The sequence below is a fragment of the Numida meleagris genome, chromosome 2 (genome assembly GCF_002078875.1).
Source record: "Numida meleagris isolate 19003 breed g44 Domestic line chromosome 2, NumMel1.0, whole genome shotgun sequence".
Taxonomy (NCBI): Eukaryota; Metazoa; Chordata; class Aves; order Galliformes; family Numididae; genus Numida; species Numida meleagris.
In genome coordinates, this window is record NC_034410.1 from 88,255,606 (window position 1) to 88,274,847 (window position 19,242).

General features: G+C 40.8%; 1 protein-coding gene across 1 annotated transcript in view; it reads right to left on the reverse strand.

The window, feature by feature from the left end:
* The window catches only part of GLIPR2 (GLI pathogenesis related 2), a 23,959-nt gene continuing 5,465 nt past the window's right edge, over positions 749-19,242 (reverse strand). Inside the window, exons 2-5 of the mRNA XM_021388060.1 lie at positions 13,231-13,339; positions 9,995-10,098; positions 3,267-3,344; positions 749-2,219 (exon numbers count right to left, since the gene is read on the reverse strand). Coding sequence (XP_021243735.1) covers positions 2,059-2,219; positions 3,267-3,344; positions 9,995-10,098; positions 13,231-13,339 — 452 coding nt within the window. The 3' untranslated portion in view covers positions 749-2,058. The remainder of the gene's footprint in view (positions 2,220-3,266; positions 3,345-9,994; positions 10,099-13,230; positions 13,340-19,242) is intronic.

Consider the following 19,242-nt stretch of genomic DNA (forward strand, 5'->3'; position numbering starts at 1 on the left):
GGGTCTACTTGAGTGGCTTGGAGTTCTTTCCATGTCAGATGATCTGACACCACCTCAAGATGCTCTTTCTAAGAAGCTCTGGAAGTTCACTTGCCGCTATCATTCTAAATAAAGATAATGACCAGGTTGGTTTTGTTTTGTCCTCTCTTCACCTATCTTCTCAGTCTGACAAAAAAACCATACTAGGTGGCAGCAGTGAAACGTTCTGACTTCATTCGCTCAATTAGACATATACACCAACCATTTAAGGACTTATAGGGCCAATAGCAGCAAGTAATTAGAAAGAAAGAAAAAAAGAGTATTTGAATGCCATTGATTTATTTGACATTTCTTAAATGAAGGTTGAAGATGGAAAGGCCCCAGAACTACAGTTACTTAAAACAGACATGTCTGAGTGGGGTGAAGTGGCTGTTCTTTACTGAGAACATGTCAACCAAGAGAAGGAGCAGCAGAAATTAAAACACAAAGCGGGAGTTCAGCAGAGAAAGACAAATGACGGTTCAGCATTGAATTCAAGGCTTAGCTCAAACTTTGTATAAAGAGGTGATGGTCATTTCTGCTCTGCTTTATGATTTACCGTACCTTAGAAGGTCTCCTGCCTTTCCTGGACTAGATTACTTGCTGGTTTTTTTGTTTGTTTGTTTTCTGCGTTTCATTATTTAAGTAATACTGTCCTATGTTAATGTCTTGGAAATAAAGTTTAAAGATTATTAAACAAAGATTCAGGTAACAGCAAAGACTTCAGTAATTCATATTCAAAAATATATAATTTTCAGATGTTCATTATATGTATTAAATTCTTGGTTACAGCAAAAGGATTATAATATACAGCATCACAGTGACATATCATCAAGCCGTAACAGTGCAGTTTATTACAACTGTGTAAACAAAAATAAGTGTTTCTGCAATGGCACTCTTCATGAACCAAATCTAAGCAGAAGTCAAAAGAAACCTTTACATAGAAATGAAAACCCCAAATTGAAGCACAGTACCTGGATGAAGCATGAACCTGGTCAAAGTGCAAATCCACATTTTATAAGAGAAAAAAAAATGTCCAGAATTTCTGTCTGCTTTCTTTTAAAGAAATTAAATCTGATTTTATTTTCAAGGCATCTTTCCAGCACATTATGTATTTCTGTTATTATTAAATGGTATGAACTAAGAGTAAACATCTCTTAATTATGATTTGGGAATGTTAATGTCTGCAGAAGATATTCTCTAGGAAATAAAAATAAGTTATTAAGAAATGAAATCCAAGATGATTTCCCAAAAAAACTTATTTTGTGTATAAATATCAAAGAGAAATGGCAGTACCTTGCTTTTCTGGAAGGGAAGTAGACAATTTGATTATAAGACAATGTATATTCTGTAAACTGTAAGATAGGGTTGAGCTTTTAAATATTAGCACCTAAAATGTAAAGCTAAGACTTAAACATTTCTAGTAGCTTTTTGGTCATGCATGAGCTATAGTTTGCTTGACAGATACAACTTCGCCACTGTTGTCTTAGTGTTCTGTGAGATCCTTTTAATGAAAGCGTATATGTCCAGATTCCACTACATTTTATACGTGTAACTTTCATACAGGAGGTTTTGCATATGTTCAAGCTGTAGGGATGAGACCCCACAGTAGCAAAAGGTACACACAGAGCAAAGAAGTTGCACTTATCAGCAAAAATTGGGAAACTTGGAATAGTTACAAGCTGGTATCTTCATCTTACACAGAGCTACAAATTTGCTTGTTTAGAAAAAGACATCCAACATGTGTATACTCACATGCTGACACAGAGTTCATGCAAGCAATTACAAAAAAGAACAACTTAGAAACTGTTACCCCTCAGAAACGCTGCATATACTTCAGATAAACTGAAGTTTCCTCAGAAATAACAGGGATCTAATCTGCAGATTGACTCAAGCAACATGTAATTGCTTCTTCTGCAGTGAGAAGTGAGCAGCAGTATCCAACAGGAAATTTCATTGAATTGTACTTCACTTCAAACACTGTTAAGTCAAATCTAGGTTCATTTGACACTAAGCAATAAGACTACCTCTGAAGAAAGGTTATTTTCTTGGAGGAAGGACATTTTCTTCATAGTAGCCTGGATTTACTACATTTCCAGCTGGATCGTACCTAGCTACCACAAATGTAGACCCATCACTAGCAGATGCTTTTCCAACTCCCATTTTCTTTGTGTTCTTCCAAACCATTGCTGTGAAATGACCTGAAGAGAGAGAAACAAAAGCAGATGTTTTAGGTACTAAACCTATATTATTCCTTCAAATGTGTTGAGGGGAGTGAGGAGAAAGAGCCATACAAAACTGTTTTTGTCTCTAACAGGAGAGCATACTAAAGGCATAGAAGAATACTACATCTAGCATTTTGTCTTGAACAAGCCTGCTTTCATCTGGTCCCACATTAGCATACCGAGCTCCATGTCCTATTCCCAAATAAGAATATCTAGTAAGAAAATCATGAAAGGAGGAGTTTGATGAATAACTGATATAAAATTCCACAAAGACATTACGGTGCTTACTTCCTGCAGTAAGAATAGAAGTTCTACCATTTCATCCTTCCCTATAATGTCTGTATGGGCAACAATTCAAGATAATTCTGTTTGTTGTTTTTTGGGTTTTTTTTTTTTTTTTTGTGTGGCTTCTTCTGCTTACTTCTAGTGGCCACCCCTAAGCTATCAGTTGTTCCCCCTATGCACAAACAAGCACCATGAGAGAAAAACAAGATTTTCTTCATCTCAAACAAGCTTAGTTACATCTCTTGCCCAATTATTATTCAAGGAACAATGTTCTTACATTCACTCAGCACCGGGCTGATAACATGCAGTCAGTGACCCGTGGCTGATCTCCAAATTACAGCTGAAGTAATCTCTGCAATTGTAGTGATACATCTTGGCAGAAGACACACGCCAATGTAAACAATGGCACAGTGTATTTAGTGAGATACCTCTATGATTTCAATTCAGTGTTTTTTACAAATCAATTTACCTTAAAGATAAGTTACCTTTTAAAAACTTTGGAGTTGGAGAAAAAAACCCAACATATTAAAAAAGAAAAACCATACAAATATTGCCTACTTCCTCGTTTCTCACAGATTCTTTTACCTTTCTGTCAGTTTCTAACATAAAAGTTTGGGGAAGTTCTAATATTGTTCTCCTAAGAATAAGGTAGATTTTTGAAAAATATAAAAACAAGTAGAGCAGGCAATTTCTTAAAAGCTCTGTTTTTTGAAGAGAAGGTGATCAGTCTGAACTTACCTGTCCCTGAAGAAAACCCTGGGTTTTGAAAGCTGTAATTCTTTATTTCACTGTACCATCTGTCAGCAACATCCTTCCCTGAAACACAGAAGAAATGTGGGATCAGGACAGGTAACACAAACACATGAACATAGTTCACCTACAGTCTGACCGGCACAATCTTCAGGTTAGACGTGAGGAAAGATTTCTTCTCTGAAAGAGTGGTCAGGAACAGGCTGCGCAGGGAGGTGGTGGAGTCACCATGCCTGGAGGTGTTCAATAAACGTTTAGATGTTGTACTAAGGGACAAGGTTTAGAGGGGAAATACTGGTGGTACGTGGACACTTGGACTGGATGATCTTGGACGTCTCTTCCAACCTCAGTGATTCTGCGATCTTCAGTTAACAGCTGGCAAGACCTGTACAACCCAAAGCTCAACTTCCAGGAACATGAAGAAAGAGTCTTTTACTGAAGAGTTTTTCAAATGTAGATAACATGATATAGCACATACCAAGTATTTATTGACTTGCAACAGCTGTTGCTACACGGTTACTAATCATTCCAATGTTTTTTGTTAACCATATCATGCCATCAGTTTCCGGAGTTCTCAGCTCCTTGATGCAACCACAATCTGCCAGTTTCTTCACTGAGATGCAAGCAACATGGTCATGGCTTGCACAGGCTGGCTCAGATCTAGAGCAGCAATTCACTGAACAGGTACGGAATCAGGACCTTCCCATTCTGGGAAGATCTCTGTGGAGAGGCACTCTTTGGGTAAGATGGAGCTGATGAGGAGCAAAATACTGTTCAGTAAACAGGACCACAAGCCAATTCTCAGATGCACTTAAAACTTTGCAGGGCTGCAGTTAGAAAAGCTCTCAGACAAAAGAGGTCAGTGTGGTACAGCATTTGGATCTGGATGAGCAGAGATCCGTCCAGTCCTTAACAAAACGTTTAACCGCCTGGCAATTTAACACATTGAGTCCATGTTTTTTGTCTCCCAGAATCTTCCATAACTGTAAGCCTGGAAGGTAGTTGAAGACTCATCTCCCCCATCTTGGATGAGTGCTCCTGTCATTAGGTTTCTACGTACCACTTTCAGCAGCTCCTCCATCTTGGAAAAGTTTGAAGAGACTTCAGGGAGCTGTGCCAGGTTTTCTGGCAAAAGAGCACAGGGGCCTTTTCTCCAGTGAGCCTTCCCACCTCAGGATCCAGTTGTATGAAGATGTTCCCTTGCAGCTCCCAGCAAACCAAAGAAAAATGACACTCTTGACATTCTGTAGTTTTCTGCGTTCCCATCAGCATTTCATACTTCAAATTTTGGGGTGCATTTATTCTTCTTAATGTTTTTACACAGCACCTGAACCACTGTGAACTTCCACTCCAAGCTCTCTAGCTCAGGGTGCTACACTCAGAGACATTAAATATACCTGTCCAGGAGCTGGTACTGCATGGAAATCCGTGTCCAGCACCGGGTCATTTCATCAGAGGTGTTCACTGATCACAGCTATACAAGGATCACAACTATAGCCAGTGGCATAGCGCTACATGTCTGCAGGTCTCTAACAGTGACATCTGCCAAAGAAACAATCCTCCCTACTTTTGCTGAGCTGTTAAGGAACCTGATAGACTAGAGCAGATTCTGACAGTCTGCAATGAATCTGACTGAAGAGACAGCACAGAGGGCAGCAGCTCAGAGTAGAACTTGCAGATGCACTCAATAGTCAAATATTACGTCTTTTCCATTACTGTTTCTTAGGAAATTCTTGTCTCAGACAGGGAGGGGGGAGGAGAGGGCAGGCTTTTCCCTGTGCTACATCAGTAATGAAATTTCTGCTTAGCATTCCAGGAAGTGTAACGCAAGGCCAGTTGATCCCAGAGCAAGCTGCCAAAGCTGTCAAGACTACCGTCATGAAGAACGCCGGTCCCTGGCAGACCGTTGGCTGCAGAACCACAGTGACTCACGGCTTGCTATTTCGCAGCAAGAAGTCTCAAACTTGCGCTGTTCTCGAAGTCAGACGCTGAGCTGTTAACCTCTTTAGACTTATGAGTGCAATCTGCTCAACTGATGGCGTTGTTAGCCTGGCAACCTGGCTGTCACTGGAAAGAAAATACTGAGTGAACTGCCATCTCTGAGAGGTTCGTGAACTGGAAGTTCTAGGAACATATCTACAGCACATTGCTTGTTAGGAACAGGGCTCGCTTAGTGAGCTCATTTGTATTTTCTACATAAAAATGTAGCAAACATCTCTTGATTCCCAAAGTAAATGTTCTGGGAGTAACAAGACGTTCCTTCCTTCCCTGCTTGCCCAGTGCCAAACAACAAGCCCAGCAGACCCACTCAATGGCTAGAGTCTGAAAGCAAATACGATACCAGCTCATCTGCTATTCAAAGTAAAGCTAAAAGACTAGAAAACTTGCTAAGAGCAATCTGCACATAAGTCAAAGGAAAAAAAAAAAACATACAGTACAAAAGCTGAACAAATCATCGTTGAACAGAAGCACAGAGTGTTTCAGCAGACATGTCAGACCTTATAGAGCATATGTACTTTATATATACAAGTGCTTAAGTCCAAGAGAAAGTCAACTCCACCCTGTCCACTGTAGCTCTAAGAAGTGTACCTAGGCTCTGTGTGACCAGAACTTAAGCTCAACATAATGGAAAGACTGCAAGAGACATAGAAGTTTTTACAAAGATACATACATACATATATATATTATATAAATTATATATTATTATAAATAAATTATATATATATTAATTTAAAGAATACTATAATGTGAAAATCTAATAACACTTTAATTCAGAGAAGATAGCAATGGCATCAGGTAAAAGAACACTCCAGTCCTGCTCATGAAGGACAGTGAGCATAGGTATATAACACAATGTACAGTGGATTAATTCTCAGCCACGGTGCCCAAAAGCTTACAACTTACTGCAGGCAAACAATAAAGAACTGTTCAAAATTATAGCTGGTACACTTGGGACTATAGAAAAACTGCCTTGAGCCCAGTGACCCCGGGCTTCCCAGGGGCTGGAGGAAATGAACAGAAAGAGGACAACACAGCGGTCAGCAGAGCACCGAGTCTAGCCCCTTTGATAACAACTTGCATCCTCAGATGCGCTGGTTCAGAGGACTCACCACAGTATTTCCATGTCAGGTTATTACAAGGTATGTGATGCAGTTATACTCAGAGCCCATGTTTCACTAGAAATAACTCTCACTCCCCAAAAAGTCCCCTCCAAAACAAGGTTTGATTATTGTTCAAAATGCATTTCAAGCAGGCAAGAGATGGCACTCCCATCCATCGCTGCGGATTCTGGCAGAAACGACAGAAGTTTAATTCTATCCAAACCACGCAGATCTGTCCTACAGCCAGTGCTGCAGCTCCTCTTCTGGTGTTCCACTTGCAAAACCAGCTACTATATTACTATTTTTTTTAAAACATCCTTCCTGTTTGCATTGCTGTAAACCACATTTACAGTTTTGACACCACTTCTATGGAAACAAGTTCAGCTCCACCCTTCTCCTAACAACAGCTTACTGATGACCTGCTTGGTTCACTTCCGATCAGGCTGAATCTCACTCTCGTGGGCTGCATCAACCCTAAGGGAGGAGGGGAGCCCAGAGAGCTGGGTGTGCATGGGCGAGAGGGCCTGTACCAGCAGCTGGAGTGGAACTGCAACTCCATGGGTTTGTATGTCCAGCTGCCAGCAACTGGGAAGACTGGGATCCAGAGGCAGCTACTGGGCAGATCAGGTGTCTGAGCCCAGCAGCTGCAAGCACCCGATTTCTCATTACTGGGAAAAGAATATGTTTTATAGATATTATTTCATATTGCCAATAATATTTTATTATATATTTTTTAAGAATCCATTATTGGAAATATATGCATATATATTATTTATACGTATTCCAATAATGGATCAAGCCACCTCACTGAGAAAATTATTAAAAGCATTCTAATAAGATTACAGCGCACAGATCACATCTCTGTGTGAGGATGGGAAGCATCATGGAAATCTACTTACAAACCAGGTACCCCAAACTTGACATCTTTCCTTTAGTGTTTTTCTAGGTTTTGTTACAAATTTCCCTTCCACTTTCTGAGTGGAAAGCAGGAGAGGTGGATTTAAGTTTCCATCAGAAGTTATCTCAAAGGGTGTAATCCTCTACTTTCAGCATTTCTCATGAAGGTCCATTTGCAGAGTCATAGAATCACAGGATGGCTTGGGTTGGAAGGGACCTCAAAGTCCACCCATCCCCACCCCCTGCCGTGGGCAGGGCTGCCCCCCACCAGCTCAGGCTGCCCAGGGCCCCATCCAACCTGGCCTTGAGTGCCTCCAGGGATGGGGGGACTTTTAGCAGTACTGTGAAAGTCTGGTATTGGAGAACAATAGAGAGATACAGATGCCTCAAACAATCATATCTGTGAGTCAGAGCATACTCCTTCAGGGCTGGGGCAGAACGTGCCTGTGCTGCTCTGCGCACTAGACCAGATTTTGTAGCCAAACCCAGGTTCCTTCCATAACAGATTTGGTTAATAGCATGCAGTGAATTTCTCTTACAAACTTCCCGAAGTTCATCAGCTGCAGTGTTTTAAGGGACAACACACACACACTCTTCATGACAACATTCATCGCAGTCAGAATTGAATCATTCACTGCTTGCCTCCAGCCTCCCTGTACATGAGAAATGACATGAGGCATCCTAAGAAGCCTGACACAGCGCAGCTGCCCAGGCAGGCTATGGTCTCTGTCATAGCAGTGGCAGATGACAGCTCACTTACGTGAACAGAAACAAAGAGAAGTTTGCCACGGAGCAGTTCCTGAAGGACTGGAGGGAGGAAGCAGCTGTCAGCTATTTCTTGGATTACAGGGATAGATATATTTCCAGCTACAGATTTAGGCTGTGTAACTCCAAAATCCTGTATAAAATGTAAGAGATTCCTGTGCCAGGGAGGGGTCAAACTAAAAGGCTCTTATAATTTAAAGCTTAAATCATCTCTGAAACAAGAAATTTATCTTCTGTCATTATCACAGAACTCCATAAGAGTCAAAATAAACAACAGCATCACTTTTTTTAGAGAGAAAACACACTAAGCTGGAGATTTATTGAGTTTTGCTTTATCTGGGGAGGAAGACAGACTCCCTTTATTAAGCCCTTGAATAGATGCCTAATACAAATTTCAGCCTCACTGAGCAGGCTACAAATTAACTATCCAGAGGGAACTGTATGAGAAAAAGAGGAAGAATTAACCAGCTCCAGAGAGATGAAAACTAAGCCTGGACAGAGCAGCTTTCTCTGAGCAAGGGGTTTTCTTACTCTGATACTCTGACTCATTCTGATACATAGGAAATGTAACACAGAACAAAAGATGGAGGTTATTTTCCTCAGGAAGGCAGTCAATCCTATGAATAAAAAATAGCAGTAAAAACTGCTCAAAACTGGCAAGTTATGCATGGAAAAGAGTGCATAGAAGAAAACAAGTGTGATCCAAAAAAGGACTAGCTTTATATAATTTATGGAAGGATCCATGTGTGTTGTTTCCAGCTCTCTGAATGAGAATTCTGTTTCTTTAACCTCAGGGGAAGAGCATAGGCCATCAGCACAAACAAGAAGGAAGAAGTAAGCTCAGTCAGTGAGTCATAGGCACTGTGCAAATTTTGCCATACATCTGTGTGTTCCCAAGCTTCTCTGAAGTCTTACCTCAGACTCTTGCAATGGACAGAACGCCAAATATTAGTAGATCCAATTAGATTTTTCCACCCTGAGTTTCTTTTTCAATATGAAAACGTACCCATGAGGAGCTACAGCTGGCACTTGCAAAGGAATCCAGCAGTGCCCCTGGGCCTAAAACTGTTACTAAAATTTCCAGGTCCTATCTCCTCTAAACTGCATTGGGAATTCCAGGGGTGGATGGAAATAAAGCAAGTGGTCACTTTTAATACACACCACCTGCTCTCTCAGCAGGCAGAGGCATTAACTCTGCATGCTGGAGGAGGAAGGAGGGAAGAGCCTGCTGAGCATAGCTCTGAGTGCTCACTGTAGGCTGTCAGCATGGCCAAAATTCAGCTCTAGGGCATCCAAACTGAAGGCTGCCAATTACGTGCCACATTTATGATCAGAAAATATATGGAGAACTTTTATCTTCAGAAATGAAGGCGGGGAAAAGGGCTCAAAGCCTCTCAGAGCAGAAGAGATCAGATGTTGCCTAACACACTTGCCTTTGTCACTTTGGTTTCCCACTGATGTTTTGACCTCCAAAACAGGAACTGCTGTGTAGTATGCAATTGCTATTTTTCCACCTTCCTCACCATAGCTGGCATGTAGTCAGCCCTTACTCATGCTAGGGCAAACTAAGGATAAAGGTGAAGAACAGGGCATTGACAGCTTCCTTCTCTCCTCCCATGAAACAGAATTCAAAGTAGGTCCACAGCTGGGACAAAGGGAGCAGCCTAGCCACCAAGTCCTATCTTTAAAGGGACATAACCCACTGCCACAATGCATTACCCCTTCAGTGCATACCTGTGCCTCTTGCTCTCAGCACATGTAGGTGTCTGCATACCATAACCCTGTGCCCAGGGAACGTGGGTTAGATTGCAGTGGCTGCTTTTTGGAAGTGAAGGAAATGGCAATACTCTTGCAACCAGCCATGACATCCAGCTCACTCATGCTGTGAGCCCAAAGAACATGAAACAGGCTATTTATATGGTGTCTGTGAGACAGCAAGAGAAGAAGGTTTACCTGGTTGATCGTAGGATGCCCAGGCCAAGTTTTCTCCACATTTTCCATTAGCAGACTCAGAGCTGTGTCTGAGGACCCTCGAGGCTGCCAGTTCTTCTGCATACCTAGCAAAGGGATGCACACATTGTGTTACAGACCACAGCTAAACTGGACAGAGAGGCGGAGGAAGAGGAAGAGGGAATGCAAACAAGGAATGTTATAATTATGAAATCATTTGAGTTGGAAGAGACCTTTAAAGGTCATCCAGTCCAACTCCTCTGCAACGAGCAGGGATATCTACAGCTACATCAGGTTGCTCAGAGCCCCATCCAGCCTGACCTTCAGTGTCTCCACAGATAGGGCATCCACCACCTCTCTGGGGCCTCTTCACTGCTTTACTAGTGTTTTACTATTAAAAAATAAAAAGTGTACTTAAACCACTTTTAGCTGATAAGCAGAGAACACTTCCAAAAACTGCAGCATTAACTTCTTGAAGAAACAGAAAAATAGACTGAAGCTGGGATTTTGTCAGAGTGAGTGTAAAAGAGAAAGAGATCACAGGGAGAATTTGAAGCAACAAATGCGTGTACCAGCACAGGAATAAGAAGCATAGTTTCTATAGAAGTTAACACATGAGAGTGTGGGAGGTATTTCAATTGTCTTATTACAATGGGATTAAAAATAACTTGTGTAAAAGGATTATTCTCTTTAGTCAACATGGGAAAGGCTTCAGTACAGAGACATTCAAATTCAAAAGACCATTTGTTGTTTCTCATGGCACCAGAAATCATCAGGTAGATTTAGAAGTCAAGTAAGACAAAACAATTGTTCCATAGTGTGCTACAAAACTTATCACCAATGAGGCAGACACCAAAGCACCTGGGGATCTGAAAAGAGCTAGAGAAACTTAAAGAGTGTGTATTCAGAGGTTATTAGACAACTATAACAAAAAAAAAGGAAGATACAATCTAACACTTGGGAAAACCATAATTTCCTAGATAATTTTGTAATTTTCAGGAGAAGATAACAGAGCAAGGATCACTACATATGCCTTGCTCTGCTAGTTCTTCCCAAAGCTTGGATTACTGGCATCTGTCAGAGCCAGGATTGCCTAGCTGAATATTTTGGCCCAAGCTAGTACTTTAGTCACTAGGTCCTGCTTTCCTTTTGCCCTATTCCTCTCACAAAAGAAAACAAACATACACAAATACCACATTGAGCTACCTCCAGTAGTTTAGAAATAATGAGAGCTTGCCAGTTGTGAGTCTGCCAGGTCCTGAACTAGAGGATCTCTTGATACTCCTTCATGTCTTCTATCACTATAGTCCTGCACTGCTTCTCTTCAAGGATTTGCACACTCCAAGCAAGAGGTAAGACTGGGACAAAGTTGCCAAGGATTTGAGAGAAAGGGTGATTAATTCCCTCCTGCTCAGGCAGCTGAAAACATGAGATTTGTATCTGAGATCATCACCCTGTGCTTCATTACAGTCAGATATAAACAGACACCTGCTGAGGGTGACTCACTCATCCTAAAGCAGGGATCCAATAATCAATTCAGTTAGTCTGTCTCAATTCTTGGGACTGAAAACAGTGGAGAACAGACCATTTTCAACACAGACAGAGAAGAAGAGCTAAGTAGCCATAGGTGTATCAGATACATTTCAACAAAGACATCAGATATACCGAAAAGAAAAAGTGAAGCTCTTTGAAGCTCTTGAGTTTTAGATTATGCATCATCTACCTTGACAAAAATAAGATTTCTCATATTTCACATCTGCTATTCACAACCAAACATTTCTGGTTCTTGCTATCGAACAGCTACACCAGTTTCTGAACATATCTTCAATACTCGTAAGTTAAGTTACCAAAGGCTTCCAACTGCTATTCACTGAGACCACAGAGGACTGTGAGGAACTGCAGAAGGACCTAAATATGCCCGGGAGGGGCAACGGAGCACTTAGAGATAAAGGTGGAGTGATGTCTATTTGACAGAATAATCTCAACTATTCATACAAATTGTTCAACCCAACTGTAAAAGTTGGAAGAGACAAGAGGCGTGACTGACAAGTCAATGAAATCCCCTCCTCATTGTGAGGCATCAGATAAAACAGAGAAAAAACAAGCCTTTGAAAACAGGAAGAAAAAACAAGATTACACAGGTATGCAGATGTGCCACTGGCACATCTGAAATACTGTATGTAGTTATCACAGTGTCTCAAAAAAGAAGTAGGAAAAAGTCAGACAAAAATAAAGTTGATTGCTGCCGGAGGGCACATCTACATGCTGTGTACATGATGTGCTGTATGGCACAACACCTCATAGCGATCTCTGGTCTGGGCTGAGAGAACTGAACCATCTCTATGGCAGAGTCCAGCATCATGCTGAGAACAAACTGTGTTCTGGAAACACTACAGCCTCTCTGGTTCCCAGCCAGCTGGCATGGAGAACCCTGCCTGGTTAGGGAAGGAAGCATAAGAGGAGGTGAGATCTCCTGTTTTCTGGGATCAAACTGGTCACCATTTAGATATTATGTGAAGACATTTATTTTTGGAAGAGTTTAGTCAGCATTTTTCCCTTCAAGTATTTCCTTTGTATTGCGAGTATCTATTCCTCAGTCTGAAAATAAATGGAAGACCAGATGATCTCCAGAGGTCCCTTCCAACCTCAATCATTCTATGATTCTATGATTTTGTGAAAACTACTTTGAAAAAGGTTACTACAAAGGGAAAGGAAACAATCTGGTTGTCATATATACAGCAAAGAGGAAAAGCAATAATGGTCTAAAGTTACTGTAAGAAAGACTTAAATCAGATAGTAGGAAGACCAGTCATCACTTCCTACCATGAAAAAGTTATTTTCTCCACTATTTCTGCAGCAACAATTGTTCTCATGCAGCTGACAATACATCATCTGGTGGAGACGGGAGTGAAGTGTGCTTTAGGCAACTACCTTCTGTAAAGGAGATACACAAGCAAAGACAGATGCAGTCCATGTCTTGAAGAAAACGCAAGAAAGATTTACGCTCTTGTGACCAGAGAAGTGCACATATGATTAGGTGCTGCTATCTGATGGAGGAAGAAGGGAAGAAAAGAGTTGGTTAGGGAGACAAAAAGAGTAGAGTCCTTCACTTTCCATCCAGTAAGCCTTCACTGAATACCAGCATGTTAAAAGGAAAGTATTTTTGCAGTGTGCACAGTCAAATCTAGCCAATAAAAGTGACAGAAATCTCATCAGAGAAAAGAAAGGACTGAACTCACTGTTGGGCTCCTCTGTTTAAGTTCTTGCAGAGTTTTAATGGGGGGACTCCGTGTTTCTTCCTGTAGTCATTGTGTGCTTTCAAGACCTCTTCAGCAAATTGTTTGGAAGCTGAAATCACATCAAAAAAATTGGAAAAGTCTGTCAAATACAGACATTAGTGAAGACAGAAGAACATAGCCTGCAAACTAAGAAGCTGGAAAAGGTGGGACTGAAAAACAGGACTGTGCCACTCTCACTACGTACAAGTAGGATGATACGAACCATTAATGCCTTTTGTCCAGGAACTCTAAGAGATGCTCTCAGTGGGCTGGTACAGTCTCACTAATGACTGAAGAAAAATGTGAACCTCATTCCCTTTCTCAACAAGGAGGCGATTTAACGTTAGTTTGACTGACTCTCATTGCAAGATTTCTATATACCACATGACCACTGCAAAGAAATCGGAATAAGTAAGAACTCGGTGCTCTTCAGTGTTCTCTCTTCTTTGCCTTTATCAAGCTTCAAAAGGAAAATAAACAAACAACCACAACAACAACAACAAAAAAACACAAAAACCCCACAACTCTTCCCTACAATTACCTAGTGGAATTCCCTGCTTCAAGAGAAACTTGAAACCTGAAACGGTATTGGGACAGTTAGAGAAGCATGGATAGCATCTTTAAAACAGAAAGACACTTTTCACTTTCTCTGCACTGCAGAAGCTTCTGGACAGGCCAACACATAATTTAGTATTTACTCCATTACGGTGACACAGATTTACGTTTATTAGTGCAATTTGTGACAGAATTTCTGACGTATTTAATATCAGTGTTATAATTCTAAATTCTATTCTATAATTCTGAATATTCTAATTAGAAGGACTCCCATCACTTTCCTTTTAAGATTCTTTCAAAGCCCAAGTAGATCTCATGACTAGAAAGTTTTTCCTGTTGTTAATCTTAGATTTCTCAAGTTCCTCTCATTGCTTGATTTTAACAACTATAATCACTCATCTCCTCCTTTATTAGCATGTACACTCTTCTGCTGTTTGTGATGATGCATTCTCCCACAGTATAGCTGTCAGTTTGCATATACTGTTCTTGCAACTTTTTTCTAAGGTAATTACCCAACCCACACTCGTGCTTTCAGCCATTGTCAGTTTTTTCACTGGTTCTAACAACAGCCTTAAGATAATATGCTGACCCAAAATAATCCCAATGTCCAAATGCACATAAAAAGCCATTATTGTTTCACTCAGTAACTTTGAATAGAGTATGGAGCTGAGTTAGTTCAATTCTCGCTTGCACCAAAGTGTTTTTGTGGACATGCACCTAATATATTCTCCATCAACACGCTTTCAGGCTAGATTTTTCTTTTTTTGGTATAAAATTGTTGTCATAAGACAGTTGAGAATTCACCAACAGAAATCCTGTTGAGATGGGATCTGCCCATCACGTTCTCACTTTTAGGTATTCCTTCAACTTTGTGCCTCACATTGCATACCATCAAAGAAACCAGACAGCTCCATCCTTTGCTAACAGAATGGTTTCATCCCCCTTATTATCATTAATTGATTCCATTGAGCCAGGATCTTAAAACTCTCATCTACTGGGTCGCCTGTAGGTCATGGCCTATTTCCAAGGGGTCTGTCACAGGTTACTGAGGAAAGCAAGCCTACAGCTAACTGACTTAACTTCACTGATGTACGGGTCCAAGATTCCAGCAGAGACATTTTAAGATAGTCTGCTAATCAAAGAAGTTGAAATGCATAGCTTTGGAAGTTGCATCACATATGCCAGGCTACATTTTTCTGCATATGAGTTTGTGGCTGTTATCACCTAGACTTCATTTCTCAGCAGCTCAGCATTAAATAGTACATATACAACCTGACCTGCATATGTGAAAGTTTTAATTTAAATAATTTGTTCTTAATTATAACAACAAATTAAAACTCTAGGAAATAAAAGCAAACTCGACTGAAATGCAGGCTTTGTCAGTCCATCCACTAACAGACACAGACAAAACAGATCGCTTCTTCTAGCCATGGAGACACCTCCGTACTGTGCCTAGAGACCCTCCCCGCCCAGCCATCCTTCTTCTTTCCCTTTCTTTCCCAAGGTGTCTGCTACAGAACCACTTCTCTACAGTGACTCAAGCTCATGTGCTAAACACCACCCTCTCTCCACTCTTTCTCCTCTGCACTCTGAAGTGTGGAGAAGGACGCCCAGCTGCCACAGACATTACAGATTTGTTTTGGAATACCTATTTTTTCCATTTTAATCAGTGTTCCATACACCAAGAAGGCAGATATTAAAAGTGAAAGTTAACGGGAGTTCTCAGGCTCCCACTCAAATGAGAACAGCTTCCCAAATAGCTTTGGAGATGTATTTTTTTTTTCCCTTCACATAGGCTGCTTAAGCTTCTAGAAAAAAAAAATTTCCTACCACAAGGAAGTTGGTTTTGGACATGAATCACTGCACAGTTTAATAAATGAAACAATTAATGCCATTATCTACAGTTGCTTGTTTCTCATTATTCAAATATTTACCTCTGTTGTGGATTCTTCTGAAACATTGTCTAAGATGTGACAGCACGCAATAAGGCCATGATGTGGTACAGATCACACCTTGTAGATTTTTTTTAGACTGTCACTTTTATTCAGCTCATGTGAGCGTGGAAAAGTAAGCAGAGGCATCTAGGCTGATTTTTGCTACCAGGTTTTCTCCTACTCTCTTCTTCCCTTCCACTGGCCATCACAACTGAAGTGAATTATACAAACACACCCTTCACGACACCAGCTGCTCTGTGTCACCTTTGCAGTCACCAGCTGAGCCTTGCACAATGATGCAACAAGAAATGGACCTCATGTAGAATCCTACACAGAAATATACCATTATGTCTGCCTCAATTCATCTTCAAACCATGACATAAACCTCACCTTTCCACTCTGTGTGTGCAACGCCCAAAATAAATAAGAAGAGATGTACTCACGTAACAGCTAGAATCACATTTCTGAAGACAGATACTAAATACATTTCAAAGAACCCACCAATTTGGGAAGAAATAAATGCAGAAAGCTGATAGCAACTACTTTGGTAATGTGACTCATTTTTACCCAGGATACCGCACATTGTTTCTACACTCTTTTCTTCCCAGAACACAGGGAGGAACATTCACTATCCAGGCAGAAAGAAGCCAAACATTAGAATGCACAGAGCGGACACAAATGCAAAGTGTATAGAAAACACATTTAAAGGTAACTGTATAAAGACCAAGCGTAGCTCTACTTTAATACAAAAATCTTTACAGTCTCCTTTGACTGCACAAAATCGCTCTATTCTGGCAGTAGAAATGAAGTGTGGAAAGATGATGCAGCAAATACAGTTCTTAATATGCCCAATAGCTTTGTGAGAAAATTAATTAGAAGCTTTAGGAACCGCAAAGTAAATACAGCAAGAAGTCCTTTATTACCTTCCCAGATAACTAAAGATACTCGTATTTTGACAAGCTTCTCAAAGTTTATTAACAGATTGGAAACAAACAAAATTCTTAAGTAAAGCAACTTCAGCTAATGACCACGTTCTCAGCTAAGACCTATGATACCTGGCATATATATTATTATCGATTTTTATTTTCACTTGAAATGATTCTCTAGAAACTAGCTACAGCTGAATCTTTCACATTGTGAGAATAGTTTCTTCAGTGGAGAAATGCAGGATCTTTAGCTTACAGAGAAAGCTTAAATGAAGGCAGGTACACCTCTGTTACGTTTTGACAGTGCATTTTGGGTTGAGGACATAAACACTCCATAGTGGTCTTGTGCTGGGTGGCCTCTGCAATGCCACAAAGATCGATTACTTCATTTCTCTTACTTGGTGTACTTAACTGCACCTTACTGCTCCTCATCTGGGATAGAAATGTCTTCAGAGACTGGCCCTTAATGTGATTTCTAAAAACATCATTTGGGAGCATGGATTAGGCATTCCAGTTCATGCATTTCTTCCAGACACAAAACGTGATCTCCTTCAGTGCCAAACTCCCTGCACTCATCATAGCTATTGCTAGACTACTTCCTTTCCAACCTGAATTTTCCTACTTAGTTAGCAGAAAGTATTGCTTAGAGGTATTAAAGGAATTGGGGTATATAACTAGATAAAAGCTTGAATGGGACAAGTTTCCTGGAACTTTCTTGTTTTTAATCAGAAACAGAATAATTTTCCCTTCAGGAGATTTCTCTTCAGGAAAAAAATTCTCCGATGCTCTTCAGTTATGCCTTAACTTTTCCTACACACGCTACCACTGGGATGAGCTTCAGGACAACAGTAAGATTCTCAAATTAATTGAATCTGATGGACACACTCCCTACTCATTTTATTATCCAAGTTTCCTCTACAGCAAACTGGCAGCTTAATAATCTTGCATTACCTGCTCCACGTGACGTAACACGTTATTCTCCCCCATTTCCAATTTGAAGCATAGTGCCTGAGAATATGAAACCACTGATGTAATAATGTTTCAATGACATTACTCATGTCACTGTTTGATTGCAAATTCTATTCTTGCCATAACAGACAGTGTTGATTACTTCCTCACTTAAGGCCTTTTATAAACTGTCAGGCAATTGACTGTCCTGATTGAAAAGGAACACCTGCTAACCTGGAAACTGCACAGCTCAGAAAAGCAGCAGAGCCTTCTGATATATAAGCTTGAAAGAAAAAATAAAGAAAGAAAAGAAAAGCTAATCAGAAGTTACTGACAAAGTTCTTGCTTTCATTTTTTGGGAGAAAGGGTGTGTGAGAAAAAGAGCTTTGCATGGAGCCTCTCTCCACTCCAAACCTTTCAACAGATAGTTGCCATCATGGAGTGGTCATCACCACTCCATGCTCATCAAATCTAGAGAAGTCAGTGTTGGCTTTGCACATTAGGGACAATCAAAAAGTGTCTTTTTTTATCACTATTCTGTTAAGGAGGACAATGGAATATCGTAACCATGACTCACATACACTCTTGATAGACGGTGAGTAAGCTGCTAACCTTTTTAAAGAGGAAACCCACCCTTACATTCTTAGATATAATTGGGCATAATTCCTAGGGTACATATGATTTGAAAAACAAAGAATATTGATTCACCCTGCTAACTTCAGCTCAGCCAACACAGAAAGATATTAATGTTTGCAGTGGCCTTAAATAGGTCTGTATTTCTTCCTCGAAAGCACCCAAGACTTTGCTGACTATTACAGGCTCATACCTACTGCACGTGAGCCAGTTCTAGAGGAGAATTATTAGCCACTGTCTTGGCCTTGCGTCCTCCTCAGCAAGCCCACACAGTCCGACTCAGAGACAGTTTCTGTTCAGACCAAAGACTGGGCAGAACATGCTCACATCTGCCTGTAAAAACATAATGTAGATAAACTTCAGCTAATCTTTTGGAGAACAGAGTGGCCTTCACCAAAATAACTATCTGAAATACTCTTCTGGCCTGTGGAGATATGTAATGAACAACTCGTACTTAAAGTCAAGTGACTTATTTTTCCCAGACTTTCCGTTCCTGCACATAGGGCAGCAACCAAGGAAATCCAAATCCAAACAAGATAGAAACTACCAAATGTACCAATTCTATTCACCCGAGAGTACTGATGGAGCTGGCAGAAGAGATAGCCAAGCCGCTTTCCATCATCTATCGGCGTTCCTGGTCAACTGGAGAGGTCCCAGAAGACTGGAAACTTGCCAATGTGACTCCCATCTACAAGAAGGGTCATAAGGAGGATCCAGGCCTGTCAGCCTGACCTCGGTGCCAGGGAAGGTTATGGAGCAGATTGTCCTGAGGGAGATCACGCGGCATTTGCAGGACAACCGGGAGATCAGGCCTAGCCAGCATGGGTTTGTGAAGGGCAGGTCCTGCTTGACCAACCTGATCTCCTTCTATGATCGAGTGACCCATCTGGTGGATGAGGGAAAGGCTGTTGATGTGGTCTACCTAGACTTCAGCAAAGCCTTTGACACTGTCTCCCACAGTATTCTCCTGGAGAAGC